This window comes from Syzygium oleosum, unplaced genomic scaffold (genome assembly GCF_021117445.2).
Source record: "Syzygium oleosum isolate NSW1041296 unplaced genomic scaffold, Sole_v2.1 Sole_v2.23, whole genome shotgun sequence".
Taxonomy (NCBI): Eukaryota; Viridiplantae; Streptophyta; class Magnoliopsida; order Myrtales; family Myrtaceae; genus Syzygium; species Syzygium oleosum.
Genome location: NW_026607507.1, coordinates 5,845,051 through 5,862,275, shown reverse-complemented (window position 1 = coordinate 5,862,275; position 17,225 = coordinate 5,845,051). Strand labels below are relative to the sequence as shown.

General features: G+C 42.7%; 3 protein-coding genes across 6 annotated transcripts; 1 reads left to right on the top strand and 2 right to left on the bottom strand.

Moving 5' to 3' along the window:
- Nucleotides 1–437: 437 nt before the first annotated feature.
- Nucleotides 438–9,467, top strand: LOC115680706 (aconitate hydratase, cytoplasmic). 2 transcript variants are annotated; one of them, XM_030604532.2, is made up of 20 exons: nt 442–1,015; nt 1,782–1,886; nt 2,237–2,397; nt 2,472–2,564; nt 2,698–2,883; nt 3,723–3,884; nt 4,394–4,538; nt 4,628–4,770; nt 4,851–4,907; nt 4,983–5,062; nt 5,204–5,279; nt 5,841–6,026; nt 6,141–6,208; nt 6,305–6,423; nt 6,563–6,684; nt 7,155–7,253; nt 7,335–7,814; nt 8,573–8,671; nt 8,756–8,998; nt 9,214–9,467. In XM_030604532.2, exons 1-20 carry the CDS (start codon nt 697–699, stop codon nt 9,280–9,282), a joined length of 3,012 nt encoding a protein of 1,003 aa, XP_030460392.1. In that variant the 5' UTR covers nt 442–696; the 3' UTR covers nt 9,283–9,467. The 2 variants fall into 2 exon arrangements, with proteins under 2 accessions (XP_056177514.1, XP_030460392.1); XM_056321539.1 differs by lacking the exons at nt 8,573–8,671; nt 8,756–8,998; nt 9,214–9,467 and adding an exon at nt 7,917–8,283 and having other exon boundaries at nt 438–1,015.
- Nucleotides 9,468–10,332: 865 nt separating this feature from the next.
- On the bottom strand, nt 10,333–11,303 carry LOC115680778 (uncharacterized). The gene has a single exon (XM_030604615.2). The coding sequence runs from the start codon at nt 11,232–11,234 to the stop codon at nt 10,701–10,703; it is 534 nt and encodes a 177-aa protein (XP_030460475.2). The 5' UTR covers nt 11,235–11,303; the 3' UTR covers nt 10,333–10,700.
- Nucleotides 11,304–13,164: 1,861 nt separating this feature from the next.
- On the bottom strand, nt 13,165–15,752 carry LOC130134716 (uncharacterized). 3 transcript variants are annotated; one of them, XR_008814248.1, is made up of 3 exons: nt 15,475–15,752; nt 15,085–15,362; nt 13,165–13,473 (listed from the first exon to the last, which is right to left on the bottom strand). XR_008814248.1 is itself a non-coding variant. In XM_056302344.1 (3 exons), exons 1-3 carry the CDS (start codon nt 15,493–15,495, stop codon nt 13,355–13,357), a joined length of 480 nt encoding a protein of 159 aa, XP_056158319.1. In that variant the 5' UTR covers nt 15,496–15,752; the 3' UTR covers nt 13,165–13,354. The 3 variants fall into 3 exon arrangements, 1 of the variants encoding a protein (XP_056158319.1); XR_008814249.1 differs by having other exon boundaries at nt 15,085–15,189; nt 15,668–15,735; XM_056302344.1 differs by having other exon boundaries at nt 13,165–13,713; nt 15,090–15,189.
- Between the last annotated feature and the right edge of the window lie 1,473 nt (nt 15,753–17,225).

Below are 17,225 nucleotides of genomic sequence, written 5' to 3'. Positions count from 1 at the left end.
ATTAACCCTAAAAAACAAGAACATCATCACCTTTTCAAAACAGCCAAGGCGCTGCCTTGCAACTATTCAGCGGGAAGAAAAGTCGCCTCCAGCGAAACTTCCAAAATATCCCTCCATCGCGCCGTTCGTCCAACGCAGTCTCCACTCCAGTGTAAAACGCTCACACGCGTTCCCTCGTCGCAAAGCCATCTGATCCTCATCACACGGCGATCAACGGCGAGTCAACCCTCCCTCCCTCCCTCTCTCTCTCTCCACACCATCGACGGCACGAGATCCTCGATTCGATGCGGCCGTTACGCTCTCCCCCCCAACCCCACGTGGCGACGCGCCATTGCTAGTCAGCACGGGGCGGGCAATAAGTCGGAGCGCAGGGGAACATAGCCCTCCCGCTCATCGTCTTCTAGAGAAGGCGCACAGCTCTAGGTCACCACGCGCATCTCTCTCTCTCTCTCTTCTGTCACCTTCGAATCATATTATAGCGCAGAAGAAGCCGTGGACGCTAGTTGCTCCTCCTCCTCCTCCTCCTCCTCCTCCATAACCACCATTCGAGCTTTTTGTCCTTTGCCTCACTTTCTCTCTCTATCCCGACCCCCAGCCCGCCTCACTTTCTCTCTCTTCTGCAACGATCCTTATCTCGTCGCCAGAAATTATTGGCTTCGATCATTTATGTGATTTTGCCGCGGGGTGGGCGTCGCCATGTATATAACGAGCGCCTCGGCTTCGGCTTCGGCTTCCTCGCTCCTCCGAGCTTCCAGGGCGCGCCTCTGCGGTCCCATCGCCTCCGCCTCCGCCTCCGCCTCCGCCTCCAGGACCTTGGCCGCCCCGAGCCCGCGCCCCGCGCCCCTGGCCGACCGGTGCCGATCGCTCAGCTTCTACTCCGCGGTCCGATCGCTCCGGGGCTCCGTGCCGCGGTGGAGCCACGGCGTCGACTGGAGGTCGCCCCTGAGCCTCCGCCCCCAGATCAGGGCCGTCGCCCCCGTGATCGAGCGCCTCCAGCGGAAGTTCGCCACCATGGGTAAACTCTCTCTGCTCCGCCCCTGTCGGTCTCCGATGATCTTGGAGTTAGCTTACGAGTCGTGCTGGTTGGTCGAAGTTTGTTTGGGCTCGATCTGTGGCGCTGTCCTCACGTTGGGAAATGGAATGGAGCTGCCGAAATCGTCATTGATTTTTGTGAGTTATGCGAGAGTCCGAAACTACCGATCACCTATACGAGCTGCTCCCGAGTAGATGGCGAAAATGAAATCAAACTATCTGTCTATGTCGGTCTTTTGTTTGTTCTCTTGGGTAATGATGCCGTGAAAAGTGTCTGTCCCTTTCCCTTCATTTGTTGGATATGTCTGTGAAGAAGTTCTCATGTCTCAGTCACAGCGAACATTGAGTTTGGTGTTTAGCCCGAGAAAGATTAGTATTAAAGGGAAAGCACGACCGTGGATCTCAAAGTTGACTCTCGGTCGTCTTAATTGAAAGAGTAAACATTGGAGTCCTTATGCTCTCATAGTTTGTCTGATCGCCCCGAAAGAAGAATGATGCTAAAAGAAAAGCTGGTTAGAAGTGTCCAATGCCTTGCATTACTTTGAGAGATGCTAGTGGGTGCTGATCGTCGAGTTCTTCTTGTATACGTCCATTGGTTGAATATTTAGGGAAGACTGCATCCAGAATAGCTTTCACATGAGTCAGTGTCGATCACTTTTCTTCTCATCATGGAATTAGACTTGCTACATTGTTCTAAAGTTTTATTTATTGTGGGGATGTAACTCTGCTGATCGTCTGCTCGTTTGCAGCTTCGGAGAATCCTTTCAAGGAGATCTTAACTACTCTACCGAAGGCAGGAGGTGGCCATTTTGGAAAATTTTACAGCCTTCCTTCTCTAAATGATCCGAGGATAGGTATTATTCTCGAGCGTGCTCTTACCTGCATATAAATTATTTATCTTCTTATTTTCCTTTTGCATCAAATTCTGCATAATTTAGTAGCCGATTACATTGCTATCCTGTTGTAGACTTGTCTATGATAATGCTTCTTTCCTGCTTTATTATCCGTTCTTTCTTTATCCTTCTTTTTTCCTTCAGAACTTTTGGTTTTCGCAAAGTTTTCATCGACTTGGCTAGACCAGAAAAATCAATCTTATAATTGGAAATTACTGGAGACTCTTGATTTTGAATCATTTTGAGTACCCATTTATTGTGAGTGGCAAGACTGATGATGTGCCTTGCATTTTGTTCTTATGGTACAACAGACAAGTTGCCATACTCTATCAGGATCCTTCTTGAATCTGCTATCCGTAATTGTGACAACTTCCAAGTTAAAAAAGAGGATGTCGAGAAAATTATTGACTGGGAAAATAGTTCTCCTAAGCAAGTTGAAATTCCTTTCAAGCCAGCTCGTGTTCTCTTGCAGGTAATCCTTGTTCCAATCGATCTACTTGTTGTGCGATAATTTTATTGTTTTTTACAAGGATTTTCTTTTGCCAGGATTTTACCGGCGTGCCTGCGGTCGTGGATCTAGCTTGCATGCGTGATGCCATGAACAACCTTGGCAGTGATTCAAATAAGATTAATCCCTTGGTGCGTGTGATCTCTTTCATTCTCCCATAAAGTTATGTTTCCAGCTTAAACACTGATAAGTTAGCTTAAGAAGACCTTCTAAACTCGTGAGCCTATCTCTGGATGGTGTACTAACTATTTTTTCTTTGTGCAGGTTCCTGTGGACCTGGTGATTGATCATTCGGTCCAAGTTGATGTTGCAAGGTCAGAAAATGCTGTCCAGGCAAATATGGAGCTTGAATTCCGGAGAAACAACGAGAGATTTGCTTTCCTGAAATGGGGGTCCACTGCTTTTCGCAACATGCTTGTTGTTCCTCCTGGTTCTGGTATTGTGCATCAGGTACTTCACATGTTATTTTGACATTTCAGTCATCCAATATTCATGGTGTTCTGTCCTTTACAGTCCTTCTTTGACTGGACACTTACAGTGTCCATTTTCTTAAATCTTTTTACTCTGCATTTCCCATCATTGGTCGAATTTGCTGTATATGAATGCAGAAAGTGCGTATTAGCTTGTGTTATGTTACTATGATGGGGCCTCTAACTAACTTATGCCACCAACCTTTTGGAAACAGTTCCTTTAAAATTTTGCTCTTAGCATCATGGCCTCTACTTTGGTTATGTTTGCATAATCGAAAACAATGGCAGGAATACTAAGCAATATCTCATTATGTCATGATTCGTGCACCATGTTTAAAATGAGAAAATGAATTTAGGATTGAATTCCTACGGTTTTATTGTGCATTGTACTTTTAAAAGTTAAGATCTCCTGAATCTTTACATCTTTTAAGTTGTTTCTTCCGTCGTAAATTATTGTTGCCTGCCTCTATGTCTTAAGAAGTTCTAGTTCGATTTTAATGATTTTTTCGATTTTTAAAGCTGTGAAAGATTGCTCGGTTTTTTTATTACATCTATGAATACTTACTTGATGTAAGAGAAATATTAAGATCGGTATATTATAGATAGTCTGGAAATGATGCTGGAGGCTATAAAAAGATAGTAGATTGATGTCACACTGCACAACTAATCTTTGCCATTGGTTTGTAAATTTTTTTTTTTTTTGACATTTGTTTGGATTGAGGTGGACACTTACTGATTTGTTTGCTTGTAAGGATGTCATGGAAGTGTCTTGAACTTATTTCTTTTTAACCTGAATATGATGGAAACTTGAAATTTCAGGTCAACCTTGAATATCTTGGAAGGGTTGTTTTCAACAGTGATGGCATGCTTTATCCTGATAGCGTTGTTGGAACTGATTCCCATACAACCATGATTGATGGGTTAGGAGTTGCTGGTTGGGGAGTTGGAGGTATCGAGGCTGAGGCAGCAATGCTTGGCCAGGTATGTTATTGATAGATCTAAGCAATCTCATTCTCTGTAAATGCATGATTTCTGACCTTGGGAATGCTTCATTTAAAGTGAAATCTAAATTACAGTAGGATATTAAGTGCTAGTGATGGTTCACTCCTCTTATAGCCTCTTAATTGTGGTGATGACCATCATGTGTGTGAACGTGCCACTTGCTACTTTCTAATGACTATCGAGAGTTGATTATTGATTTACTCGCCATTTATTTACCATTTTCTCACGAGTTTCCCTCAAGTACTCAAAAAGATGTCTTTCCAGACTGTTGTGCAAACTTTGTGAAATGTTTCCAGCATTTTCTCTGTGTTTCCAGTTGTTCTTAGCTTTTTGCAAAATTTAAATTTTCTATCTATGTTGAATTCAGTGCAGTGTATTGTTCTAATCATTATAATGTGTTTATGGTTATGGTTTCCGCAGTTCTCTTATTCATTGAGGACATAATTGTTTCTAACACGTTTTGCATAATATTTGTTAACCTTTCACAGCCCATGAGCATGGTGTTGCCTGGTGTTGTTGGGTTCAAATTATCTGGGAAGTTGCGTGATGGTGTCACGGCCACTGACTTGGTCCTAACTGTCACTCAAATGTTGAGGAAGCATGGAGTTGTTGGCAAATTCGTTGAATTTTATGGTAACTTGATATTTGCCATAGCTTCATCCTAGCTTGGTTTGTCTCTCCTCTAGTTGTACACATGGTCTTAGATTGAATGTGCTTTGCAGGGGATGGTATGGGAGAGCTATCGTTAGCTGACAGGGCTACCATTGCAAATATGTCTCCTGAGTATGGGGCAACCATGGGATTCTTCCCCGTTGACCATGTAACTCTGCAGTATCTGAAGTTGACTGGAAGAAGTGATGAGACTGTGAGTAATTGACTTCTCTGACTGAAGCTTGTGTCCTGAAAGTATCAGCAGTGCTTAATTGTTTCGTATGGTCCCTTCAGGTGGCAATGATAGAAGCTTACCTACGTGCAAATAATATGTTTGTTGATTATAATGAGGTAAATCTACGAACTTGCATCTTAGCGGGTGGAAGCTGTTAGAAGTAACTGCCTACTTACTATTCCCAATTGCAGCCTCAACAAGAACGAGTTTACTCATCTTATCTGGAGCTGAATCTTGTGGATGTTGAACCTTGTATTTCAGGACCTAAGAGGTATAAGTTTCCCGCAGGGGGGTACCCCATATCTTGGTTCCACAAATTCATGCCAGTTGCATGGTTTAATGTTTTTAATCTGTAATCCACATTTAGTTTCAGTGTGTAACATCCTTAATTTTCGTCGCCTTTTCTTGCCAGACCTCATGATCGGGTTCCTTTGAAAGTTATGAAGGCTGATTGGCATTCTTGTCTTGATAATAAAGTTGGCTTCAAGGTTAGTTTCCTTAATGAACAGCTACCTTTGATTTCATAATCAGTTGGAGGCAAGGTCCTACTAGTTCTTTCTTCTAATTGCCTTGACTGGATCATTAACATGGAAAGCTGCCGTAATGGTACAACATGCAGGAACAGAAATTCTCTTGCTATCAGACTAAGTTAGAGATTTGCTTCGTAGTTCATGTTGCATTTTTTCCTTTTCTGATGAAGTAGAATCTACCATCTTCATTTGAGCGCAGTCATTTTAATCTTGTTCTGTGACATCCCGTGACATCTTGATTAGAAAGCCATTGTCGTTTCGTCCATACTAAATTTTGTAGATATAGGCAATAGGCTCATCTTCCTAATTTACTTTTCCCGGGGAGGCATTATTTTCTGAATTTACAGCCTGCCTAAGCTGTTATTCTTGCAGAATCAAACTGATGCAAAATCTTTTTGGAATTTCTTTAAAGCTGGGTGAGAATACATAGGATATAATATTATGCTTGCTTGTTTTTGAAGCCTGGGTGGGAATACATAGACTGTAATATAATGTTGGTTTGTTTTTGTGGTAATACAGGGTTTTGCTGTACCCAAAGAATCACAAGATAAAGTGGCCAAATTTTCATTCCATGGGCGGCCAGCTGAACTCAAGCATGGGAGTGTTGTGATTGCTGCCATTACTAGCTGCACCAACACATCGAATCCCAGCGTCATGCTTGGAGCTGCTCTAGTAGCGAAAAAGGCTTGTGAACTTGGATTACAGGTTCGCTGTGATTATAATCACTGTGCATCTCTATACTCTGTACTTTTTTCAGGATCAAGCTTCTTTTTACTGTTTATTGATAATTCTTGTTGGTGACCGGAATTGTGACACCAGGTCAAGCCATGGATCAAAACAAGTCTTGCACCTGGCTCCGGTGTTGTTACTAAGTATCTACTTAAGAGGTACAATTTTGGGATAAGTTAGCATAGTGTTGTAGAATATCTTTATATTGGCAATGAGGAGGCAACCTGATTTCTGTATCTTTGATGTTGATGCAGTGGGCTGCAGAAGTACTTAAATCAGCAAGGATTCAACATTGTTGGATATGGATGTACTACTTGTATTGGAAATTCTGGGGACTTGGATGAATCAGTTGGCTCTGCCATCTCAGAAAATGGTACTGTTAAATGTTCTCTTGCAAGGAGATGTCATGCTGCCGAGTGTTGAGCTTCATTTGTTCAAGCAGTTACATAAGCAATCGCTTCTGGACATCATTGATTAGATTATCTAAAATGGCTTATTTAACTGCCATGCAGATATCATTGCTGCTGCCGTGCTCTCTGGAAATCGGAACTTTGAAGGGCGTGTTCACCCGTTGACTAGAGCTAATTATCTAGCTTCACCTCCTTTAGTAGTTGCCTATGCTCTTGCTGGCACGGTATGTAATGATAATTGATGGCAATGTGTAAAATTATTAAATTCATGTATATAATGAATAATAACTTGTTAGGGTTTTTGAGTTTTTGACATTCTCTGTTTTAATTTAAGAAGGAAAACATTCTCAAGTATAGTATTTTGCAAACACTTTACAAATAAAAATAGGGAAAACTGTTTTCAGGATTGAAGTTATAAATTAAAAGTTTTTTTTTCTCAAATAAAAACAAAGGGGAATCCTCTTTTCATATGGACTTTTCAGTTCGGAGATCTCTTACTGGGTTTCTAAGTGTCAACACTTGTGCAAGTTCTTTTTTCATTATTATAATTTTTAGTGTGGATCCTACCGGGCACATCGATTTTCTTCTTTGGTTTGAATTCTGATCCTAGTTATAATTCTTTGAGCGATCATTGGCGTCATCCCATAGGGATATTTGTGTACTGCCAGCATTTGATTTTATATCTTGATCCCAGGTTGATATTGACTTCGACAAAGAGCCAATTGGAACAGGGAAGGATGGTAAGAGTGTTTTCTTCAGAGATATCTGGCCATCAACAGAGGAAATTGCACAGGTAGACAATATATTATAATTTTGATATAGCAAGTCATGTTGGGGTTTGTGCGAGTCTAACTAAGGTTTCCCTTGTTTTCAGGTTGTCCAATCAAGTGTTCTGCCGGAAATGTTCAAAAGCACTTATGAAGCTATCACAAAGGGCAATCCCATGTGGAACCAGCTCTCTGTTCCTGCTACGACCATGTACAAATGGGACCCCAACTCTACCTACATTCATGAGCCTCCGTACTTTAAGGGCATGACCATGGATCCTCCTGGAGCCCATGGAGTGAAAGAGGCATACTGCTTGCTGAACTTTGGTGATAGTATTACGACTGACCATATATCCCCAGCAGGAAGCATCCAGAAGGACAGTCCTGCAGCTAAATATCTACTTGAGCGTGGGGTGGACCGCAAAGACTTCAACTCATATGGAAGTCGACGTGGAAACGACGAAGTGATGGCAAGGGGAACTTTTGCCAATATTCGTATTGTTAATAAGCTTTTAAATGGCGAAGTGGGTCCCAAGACAGTTCACATCCCTACAGGAGAGAAGCTTTATGTGTTTGACGCAGCAATGGTAAGTTTCTGGGAGTTCTCTATGCTTTGTAAATTTTATATCCTTCATTTGCTTGTGCTTATTTAAAACTGTTTTAAAATATGATTGACTATTTGCTTGTAGGTGTTGCTATTTAAATGAAGGGAAAACACCAAAAGCACATCTCATTTTTTATCGAATTGCCACCTTATCTTTGTTTTTGTGTATACCATTTACATACCTTTAAGCAAACCCCACAATGGAAAGACCAAATTGCCTCTTCTTGCAAACTCATTTTATGATCTGGGTGGTTTAATTTTCAGTTGGTTTGAGTATTTAAGGTGGCCTTGAGAATTTAGGAATTGGGATGAGCATTTTTGGAAATATATTGGCATGTCCGAAAAAGGGACTTAAAAATAATTGATGTGAAGATGCAAAGTGATCTCCAAAGGTAAAACTCAATGAGATATGTGTTGGGTATTTTAAAATATAAAGGTATGTAAGTGGTCGTTGGGTGAAAAAGAAGATATGTTTTTGGTATTTTCCCTAAAATGAAATTGTAATTCTTGTATTTGTCATCCCCTAAAATGAATTGGTATTTTCGCTTCATAGCTTGGAGTGATCGGATATTTTGCAACATCTGTATTGAAAAGAAGATGCTGTGCTGCTGTGATTTCGATAATTGCTGGTAAAATAGGTTCTTATATATCTTGGAATTATTCGAAATACTTTCTTAACAGGCAATTCTGTTCTCGGAATGATGAGAATCTCTAAACCCGTCTTTTCTGGTGTAATTTCAGAAATACAAAGCTGCTGGACATGATACTATTGTTCTGGCTGGAGCAGAGTACGGTAGTGGAAGCTCCCGAGATTGGGCAGCCAAAGGGCCCATGCTACTGGTGAGTTTACTTGCAGTGTTACAAGCCTATTTCATTTTTCCACTGGCACTGTCTTATCCTCGAGACTAATATAATATGCAACAGGGAGTCAAAGCAGTGATTGCAAAAAGTTTCGAGAGAATTCACCGGAGTAATTTGGTGGGTATGGGTATCATTCCACTCTGCTTCAAAGCTGGTGAGGACGCAGACACATTAGGATTGACTGGTCACGAGCGTTACACTATTGACCTCCCGAGCAATATTGCTGAGATTAGGCCTGGCCAAGACGTGACTGTCACAACTGACACGGGCAAATCCTTTACCTGTGTTGCCCGCTTCGATACTGAGGTACTTCCCGTCTCATCTCCTTAATATGTTCCCGTCATGCCTGAGAGGTAGTATTTTGGCCAAAAATTAGAAAAAAAATTTGAGAGGTAGTGTTGACTATATTCTGTTTCAGAGCTATGCAGCCTGTCTAGGTACTTTGCCTAGCGATTTCAAAATAGAGAATTTCAGAAATGATTTCTGTATGGTTAAAGCTTCAAAATTTGATTATATTTCAGGTTGAGCTGGCGTATTTCAACCATGGAGGAATCCTCCCGTACGTCATTAGGAATCTTACTAGCCAATAAAGTCAGAATTGTTGGCAGGCAGCTTGCTCCGGCATGGGAGCCGTTTCACTTTGTAAAATCTGAGAGGAAAATAATGTCTCGAATACAAAGAAACATCCCTATCATGGGACAAGTTTTTGAGAACTTCCGCACATGCAGGCTTATTTGATCTGCATTTGGAGTTAGAATTGCGTTTCTCTTTTCAACTTTCCATGTTCTTAAATGGTGGAGCCCCTGTTGTTTTCCACCGGTGAATGCCGTGTCAACTTCAATCTGAGTTATATATTTGTGATGGTTGCGGTTCTCTGTATTCGGAGTGCGAATCAGCAATAGCAAGTACTTTTAGCAACAAAACCGGCTTTTCTGTAAGTTATGTGTAAAAAACAAGAGCAAGCAAAATCGATAAGCATTGTTGTGATTAGGTCAGTTTTGCCGTCTAGTACTTGTGAATTGCGATTAGTTTGGCTGCATGCGTTCTTCCATGTCAAAGCGCAGGAAAATTCAGCTCCAATTTGAGAACTTAGTATGAAGCACGACTAAGTATAATCTGAGCATAATCCTGAAATATGGCGAAATAAAACGTACGGTACAAATAGGATTATGAGGAAATTACATGAATGGCCGTTCTTATCTGGGTCATCCCCCTGATATGCCGGCAGTACTCACCAGATACAGCTGGTTGGTAACTCGGCTCTATTGCATCAAACCAATGTAATCCCATCTCATGCCCAAAAGAATTTGTTCGCCTTACAAGTTTCGACGTGCCGTCTGAAATCAGGGCGGATTTGATTGACATTCGAAGGGGCAATCACTCTGGGGAAAGGACCATTCCTGGCTTCGTTGCAGCAGCTGCGTGGTTACCAAAGGACGACATATGCAAGGCCAAGCCTCAAGGTATCCTCCCATTCGTAGAACAGATCAGTGACATTCTCTGCGTCAATGGTAATCCCTGGTATCATCAGTAGAACAGAGTCTCGGCTTTGCTTTCGATGGTTGTACCATGTATGGTAGCCAATTCAATTATAAAGGGAGTGGAATGCGCAATGCTCGTCGAGTCACAACATCTAGTGATTGAACTACCATATACTTCAATTGCTTTTACGTTCACATGGACTAATACAATACATATCCTAGCAAATCAAATTAATAGTGCATTACAGCCGGTGCTGCAGAAGTCACGAACAGCATCGAAACAAGAGGAACATATCAACAAAGACCAGGGTTGAATCAATCGACTAGTCATTGATTAGCCTTAGCGGTTGTACAAAGCGCCAACTCACAGACTAATTCGAGTGTTTCCATGGTTCTGTTTCTGTCATTCCTAGACTAAGAACTAACTTGGGAGACGACATAGCTAGCCTAGGCACGGCTTGGATCACAGAGACACAGGAGCAAGACATGTTAGCTGCTTGCGAAATAAACACTGACAAGTTAAAACTTCAACGACCCTCCGGAATGCTCTCCAAACGCGGCCTCCGGTTGTTGCCGTCGAACCTTCTGTCGCCTATTCTCACTTCCGATATGCTTCTGTTTCTCAGCTGCAACGCATTCAGCAGTTGCTCCACAGATGAAAACTTGTGATCTTGGGTGTGCTTGAGTATTTGCCTCAGTTCCTCCTTTGTCACCAGCACTCTCACTCTCAGGACCCCGCTTTCGCGGGAATCACCGTGACGGGGTCGGTTCTCTCTGACGACTTCATCACCGTCTTCCTTCAGTTTGAAGCTCACGCTCTTCTTTATCTTCTCGTTCTTGTTCTTGCCTCCATCTACTCGTATTGCCGGCTCCAACTTGGATTGCAAAACCTCATCCGCAATATCTTGAGCAATGACTTTGTTACTCACCAAGCAATTTCCCATTTGCTTTCTCCTCCCTTTTTTTTCCCCCAGAAATAAATGTATGAAAGTATCAAGAATGGTGTTCGGACACAGGGAAGATAATGAATATATAGGAGAGGTTGAAGGGCAAGAGCACATGGACAGACCCTTTTTTGCGCCGGTTCTTTGGATTAGAGGAATGTGACCAGATTCCTTAGCTTGTTACCAGTACCAACCCACATGCTACGAATCTGATGTCCCATTTGTTATTGTCTGTTTGTTTTGGCCCTTTTTTATGCTTCCCTGTACTTCAAGTCAGCATGGCCGTCTCCCAGCTTGATATATTTATATAAACTGAGTGTTCGAGACTCTTTCGAACGCTCTACTAATTCCCTATTGGGTGTAATCATCGTCCCTTGTTCCACGCAGCAATTACCGAAGACATACGGATCTGCGCTTCCAGGAGTGGTCCCCAAAAGAATGCGCAAATGTGGTGATTCAAACCCAAATGGAGCGAGAAGAAGGAACGTGCTTAACACTCGAGCAACCGTTGGAGATTCGTAGCTTCACATTATTTTACTTATTCTTGGTCAACTGTGTGAAGTAAAGTATGCGCAAGCAGTTGCTGCAAAATTCATAATTTTATATTTACTTAAACAGAATGTGGCGATAGAGATTCTTTCCAAATCGACCCAAATCACATTTTAACGTTTTGCGTAGTGACAAACGAGGATCTGGAGTATTAGGAGTGTATCAAGTTTCATGTAATTGGTGCAAACCTGTGCCCAAATCACAATAACGCTGCATATGCGAGGCCAAAACACTCCAAATCAGGCCAGAGATGCTGGGGTATTCCTATAACCGCCTGGATTTGATCGGCCGCCGGTGTTGCTAGAATGGGGGTGACATCACAGGAGCTTCTGGACCAGGCTGATTTACTGTGGCAGGGACTGATTTAAAGGGTTGGAGCCCTACCGGGATTGCTGAATCTCGTCTATTGGTTGCTGATGTTATTGGAAATTTGTTGCTGTGTCAGTGGTGGCAGGGGATGCACGAACAAGTATTGACGAATGTGAGGACGAAACTGAGGTTCTGCAAAACGATGTCCGGGCAAAGTGCGGATGGAAATCGAAACTCGCTGGTGCAGTGGTAACCAAACGTAGTGGCAGGGCGACAGCGAGCGAATGATGGTCACAGGGAGGCGTTTGGCTTGGGAGTCGAGCGTTGAACGATGGTGGAACCTCCGAGCCCCACTTTGAGAGTTTCAAGTGCAACGTTGTTTTTCACCTAGGAGAGTGGTGCGATGTTGCTTTTACACAACCCAGCCACGTTGGATGGTGCTGCGTCGTTTTTATTATCCGCATGGACTTTTTTTTTTTATAAAAAAATTGCCAACTCACATTCAAGTTTAATAGAAGAAGGACAATAGAAGTACCAAAAGTTGTGTACGACGCTCACTTTAGTGTCAAAAGTTTTTTTCGGATCACTTGAGTGCCACCTTTTCAAAAAAACGATTACTTAAGTACCAACTCCGATTTGAATCGCCGAAAATCCGACATAACTATATTTTATTAATTTCTCAGTCCTACGTGGCTCGCCGGCGTGTCTAGTCAGCATATAACCCCTAAACGACGTTGTTTAAAAGTTGCAATAGTGATCGTTTGAGCGCCAAATTTTTTTTAAAAGTGATCATTTCAGTGCCAAGCACCGGCCCAAACAAGCAGTAACTAGCTGCACCACCTCGTGTAGCTCGACCAATAAGCGCAGTTGAGAACCCTTACTCGACAAGGTAATTTCATTCTTCTCTTTCCTGTCTTGTTCTGGCCAAATGTAAGACCAATTTCCGTCCACGAAACCTATTCGTAAATCACTGAAAATCTAAGTTATTAATTGATGATTGGTGACGACATTGTTGTTCTAAATACTGATTTTAGATACAACCAGCAAAATTTTGCACCACAAGATGCACCAGCATTAACTTTGCACCGACAACACATAGCTGGTGAATCTTGTGCTTGTACTAGCACATACAATAGTTGGTGCAAGCACAACCAGCAAAACTAACACACCAGCACAACCAAAAGTAATATATGGAAATGGCAAAAACATAGACAAAATAAAGTCCATTAACATTAAATTTAGTCTTTACATTTGGTCAATTTGAATAACGCACTAGAACATCCCAACATCCAGGGGTTGGCTTCCCACCAAACAAAAACATTCAACTCAACACTTAACAATATCAATCCCATCAATCTGTGCATCAACACTTCTCTTCCCTAGGCCAAGACCCTCCGCTTCAAGGAACTGCCGTTGTTGTTGTTGCTGCGCTTTGCCTTCTTAATCTCCACTCCGATCTTGTTTAGGCCAATCACGGCTTGCCTCTTCTTCCTGCTCCCTGATCCTGCATGCATTGCATAGAGATTGCAGGACCAAAGCACAAATCGATCATAAGCTGCGTCAAAATCAAAACAACTATCGAGCGGTGAAGTAATCTTTGCTGGCTTATCATTCTCCATCACATTGACAAACTCAACCTCAAGGGGAGCTTCACTAGTGTCAGAATCATTCAAGTCTTGAGATGAAACATTTTGAATGCATTTTCCCTCCATGTTGACCTTCCTCGTGATCTTTTCTTCTACAAGTCTCCCACAAAATCCCAAATATACTATATTAAAAGGGATTAAACAAAGTATTATCTCCACTTCTGGATAGAATCATTGCCAAAGACAACTCCAGAGGGCCTTTTTGCCCCTTTTTAGGCCAAAACTGACAGAGGCCGCAGTTACAAGTATAGAACTAATAATAACATGACAGATCTAAAGCCCGTTGTGGGCCAATGAAACTCCATATCAGCAGAAAGGCTAAGGGCCCGTTTGGTAACGTGCCAAATAGTGAAAATTTCTGTTCTTTTGTTCCCAGAAATAGTTTGGGAACAGAAATGCGTTTGGTAAACTTTTTGTTCCTCAGCACATTTTTGCAAAAATTTGTGCCGAGAAACAGTTTTGGAAGAGAAACAAGAAATAAAAAAAAAGTTGCTTCTTGTTTCTCGGCACAATTTTGAGAATCAGTTTTTTTTCTTCTTTTTCTTTTTTTTCATTTCTTATTTTGTGTGTTGTTCCCTGGCCGAGCCGGCCGCCGCCGGCGGCCGGCGACCGGCCACACCGCCCAGGGCCGGCCGCCGCGGAGGCGAGGCCGCCTAGCTCAGATCGAGCGAGGCCGAGCCTCGCCGTCGGTCCCGACGGCGAGGTCGGCCTCGCCCGAGACGGCGAGGCTCGGCTCGCCCGATCTGGCGAGGCCGAGCCTCGCCGTCGCGACCCACGGCGAGGTCGGCCGCCATGGGTCGCGACGGCGAGGCTCGGCCTCGCCCGGCTCCGGCGAGGCCGCCTCGCCCGGCGGCGAGGGTCCAGCCCTCGCCCTCGCGGCGAGGGCGACCCTCGCCTCCACGGCGGCCGGCGAGGTCCGTGACGCCCTCGCCGGCCCGGGCGTGGCCCGGTCGCCGGCGACCGGCCATGGCCAAAGAAGAAAGTAAAAAGAAAAAAAAAATTTAAGCAATTCAAAATATTATTAAAATATTATTTGGGAACAGAAATTTTGTGTAGTTACCAAACGCATTTCTGTTCTTTTCTACTCTAGGAATAGAAATTTTGGACATTTATCAAACGCCTTCAAATACTCAGAAATTGTTTCCGGGCACAGAATAAAAAAAAATCATTTCTGTTCAAAAATAGCGCTCGGGCACAGAATGGTATTCATGCGCACCCTAAAGAGCTCAAAAAAGAAATTGCTTATAAAGCTTCCTTAATTGTGAAATGGAATATTAGCCAACTTTTAAGCTAACATAATTCAAAAAAATTTCAATGGGCGTAAATTTTCTTCTTCGAAAGCAATAAGAGACACTGTTTTATGAAAGAAATGAAGTTAGAAACACGCATTGGAGCAACTTCAGAATCGCAGACAAATTAGCAAATAAAAAAAAAAACACAATGTACGGAGATACTGAGAAGACAGTACCCAGAGGGGAGTCGAATTCAGTAATCGTCGAGAACTTAGGAACGGCATGATCATCGCGGAGATCGTGATCGTCTTCAACAATAAAAGATGGCTCTTCCACCTATGCACCAAATACCATCGATTCGTGATCCCACAGATCCCCAAAGATCATTACTTCACCGCAAAGCAATAAAATTCAAAAAAACCCTAGACAAGAAACAAAAAGGGCAGGAGCTAATCGACGCATGTCTTCTTCCTCTCCATCGAAGCTCCATTGGAACAATATGTCGATCCCTACAACAATAGTGAACCAAATCGAGCGATTTCAGCCGCCTAACCAACGCAAGAATTTCGAGATCTCGACGAGATGGTCTCGCATGAAGTCCCGATCAGTGCGGCCACTAACCTTTTCACCCAAATCTGGCATTTGTGTCAACTCTTCGTAAGATCTAGCAGCTCTCCGAAGTCGGCGAAGTATGACAAACCTTAGCAATTGCCGAGAGACAAACCCCAAGTGTCGGGATTGGGGGCGAAGAAGCGATCGCACTGTCAAATCTACTGAACTGAAGTAGGAAGAAGGACGCTGAAGCGAATCAAACCCAGAATGAGGGATCAAGAGAGAGAGGTCAATGATGATCTTGAGGAAGCTAAAAATGGAGCCGAAAAGCACACACAAAGCAAGAGAGAGAGGGGCAAAAATCCATGCGGATTGGATTTTTAACAAATATGCGAACTTAACTTTTTTTTTTAATTATAAAAGCCACATAATTTTGGCTTGAATTTCTCGCCGTTGGCACTTAAGTGATTGTTTTTCTCCGATTTGGCACTTAAGTGAGCCGGCGAGAACTTTTGGCACTAAAGTGAGCGCTGTACACAACTTTTGACACTTCTAGTGTCCTTCTTCCCAAGTTTAATTATAAAAGCCAAGTAATATTTTTGATCGAAATTTCTCGCCGGAGACACGGAAGTGATCATTTTTCTCCGATTTGGCATTTAAGTGAGCTTGCGAAAATTTTTAGTACTAAAGTGAGCGCCGTATGAAACTTTTGGCACTTTTTGTGTCCTTATGCAAAAAAAGAGAGTGGGTCATTGTCTTCTTATGTGAGACATTATGTCTTAAAGTCAATACTTCCATTAAAGCCAATAATAGGAATATAACTGTCTTGTAGAAACTTTCTTGAAAAGTAGGCAGAAGAATACTAGAAGTGTCAAAAGTTATGTACGGCGCTCACTTTAATGCCAAGAGTTTTTGCCGGATCACTTATGTGCCAAATCGGATATAAAACGATTACTTAAGTGCCTCCGACGAGAAATTCCGATCAAAATGATTCCGTGGCTTTTATAATTAATTTTTTTTATCCAACTTGGCATTTTTATATTACAAACGAGTCCATATCAGATTTTTATATTAAACATTGAGTCGTCTATCTTCCCCTCCTTGCTGGTCTTCATGTTGCTCTTAATCGCATAGTTGAGCTTCGGTCGTCGGATCCTGCCGATCTGCTCCAATCAGCGTCACATCTAGTGACCTCGTCTTCTCTCCTAGTGAGAACAACACATCCTCGAACTTCATTTTTTTGCAGCAGCATCGAATCAGGTCTCTCAAGGGAAACGCTCCTACTGGGGTCTACTTCTCGGTGTCTCTTGCCCTTCAGCGATATCCAACTCGTCTTTCTCACTCGTCTTTGCAATCACAACTCTCCTCATCGTCAATTTGAGTCTAGTTGGAGCTGTTATGGTCGCCATTGAACACCATCCAACGCCATTTTTCTTCATTACCTTATTTCGCCATTTGGTATGGATTTCTACTAATGTCATATTATGGAATCGAAAAATTACTCTAGTTTTGCATATAAGATCCTCACCTCAGACGTTCATAATGTGTTTGAAGGAATGCCGAAACCAGATTTGCATAAATTTTTTTAAGATTCTGGATTAATTGGAGCGTGTTTCAGCATGTCTCATGTGGTTAATACTTCTCATTAACTTGGCATTGTGACGGAGCAGCAAGCGTCGCGGGAAGCAGCAGCTAGAGTTGGGGTCAGCTTGGCACAAACAGATTAGGGAGTGCAGGGTAGCAAGATCTCTGGTGTGGTAGAATAGCAGCTGGGTCGCGGATCGGGGAGCCGTGGCGGAGAGGGAGGGGGTCACGGCCTT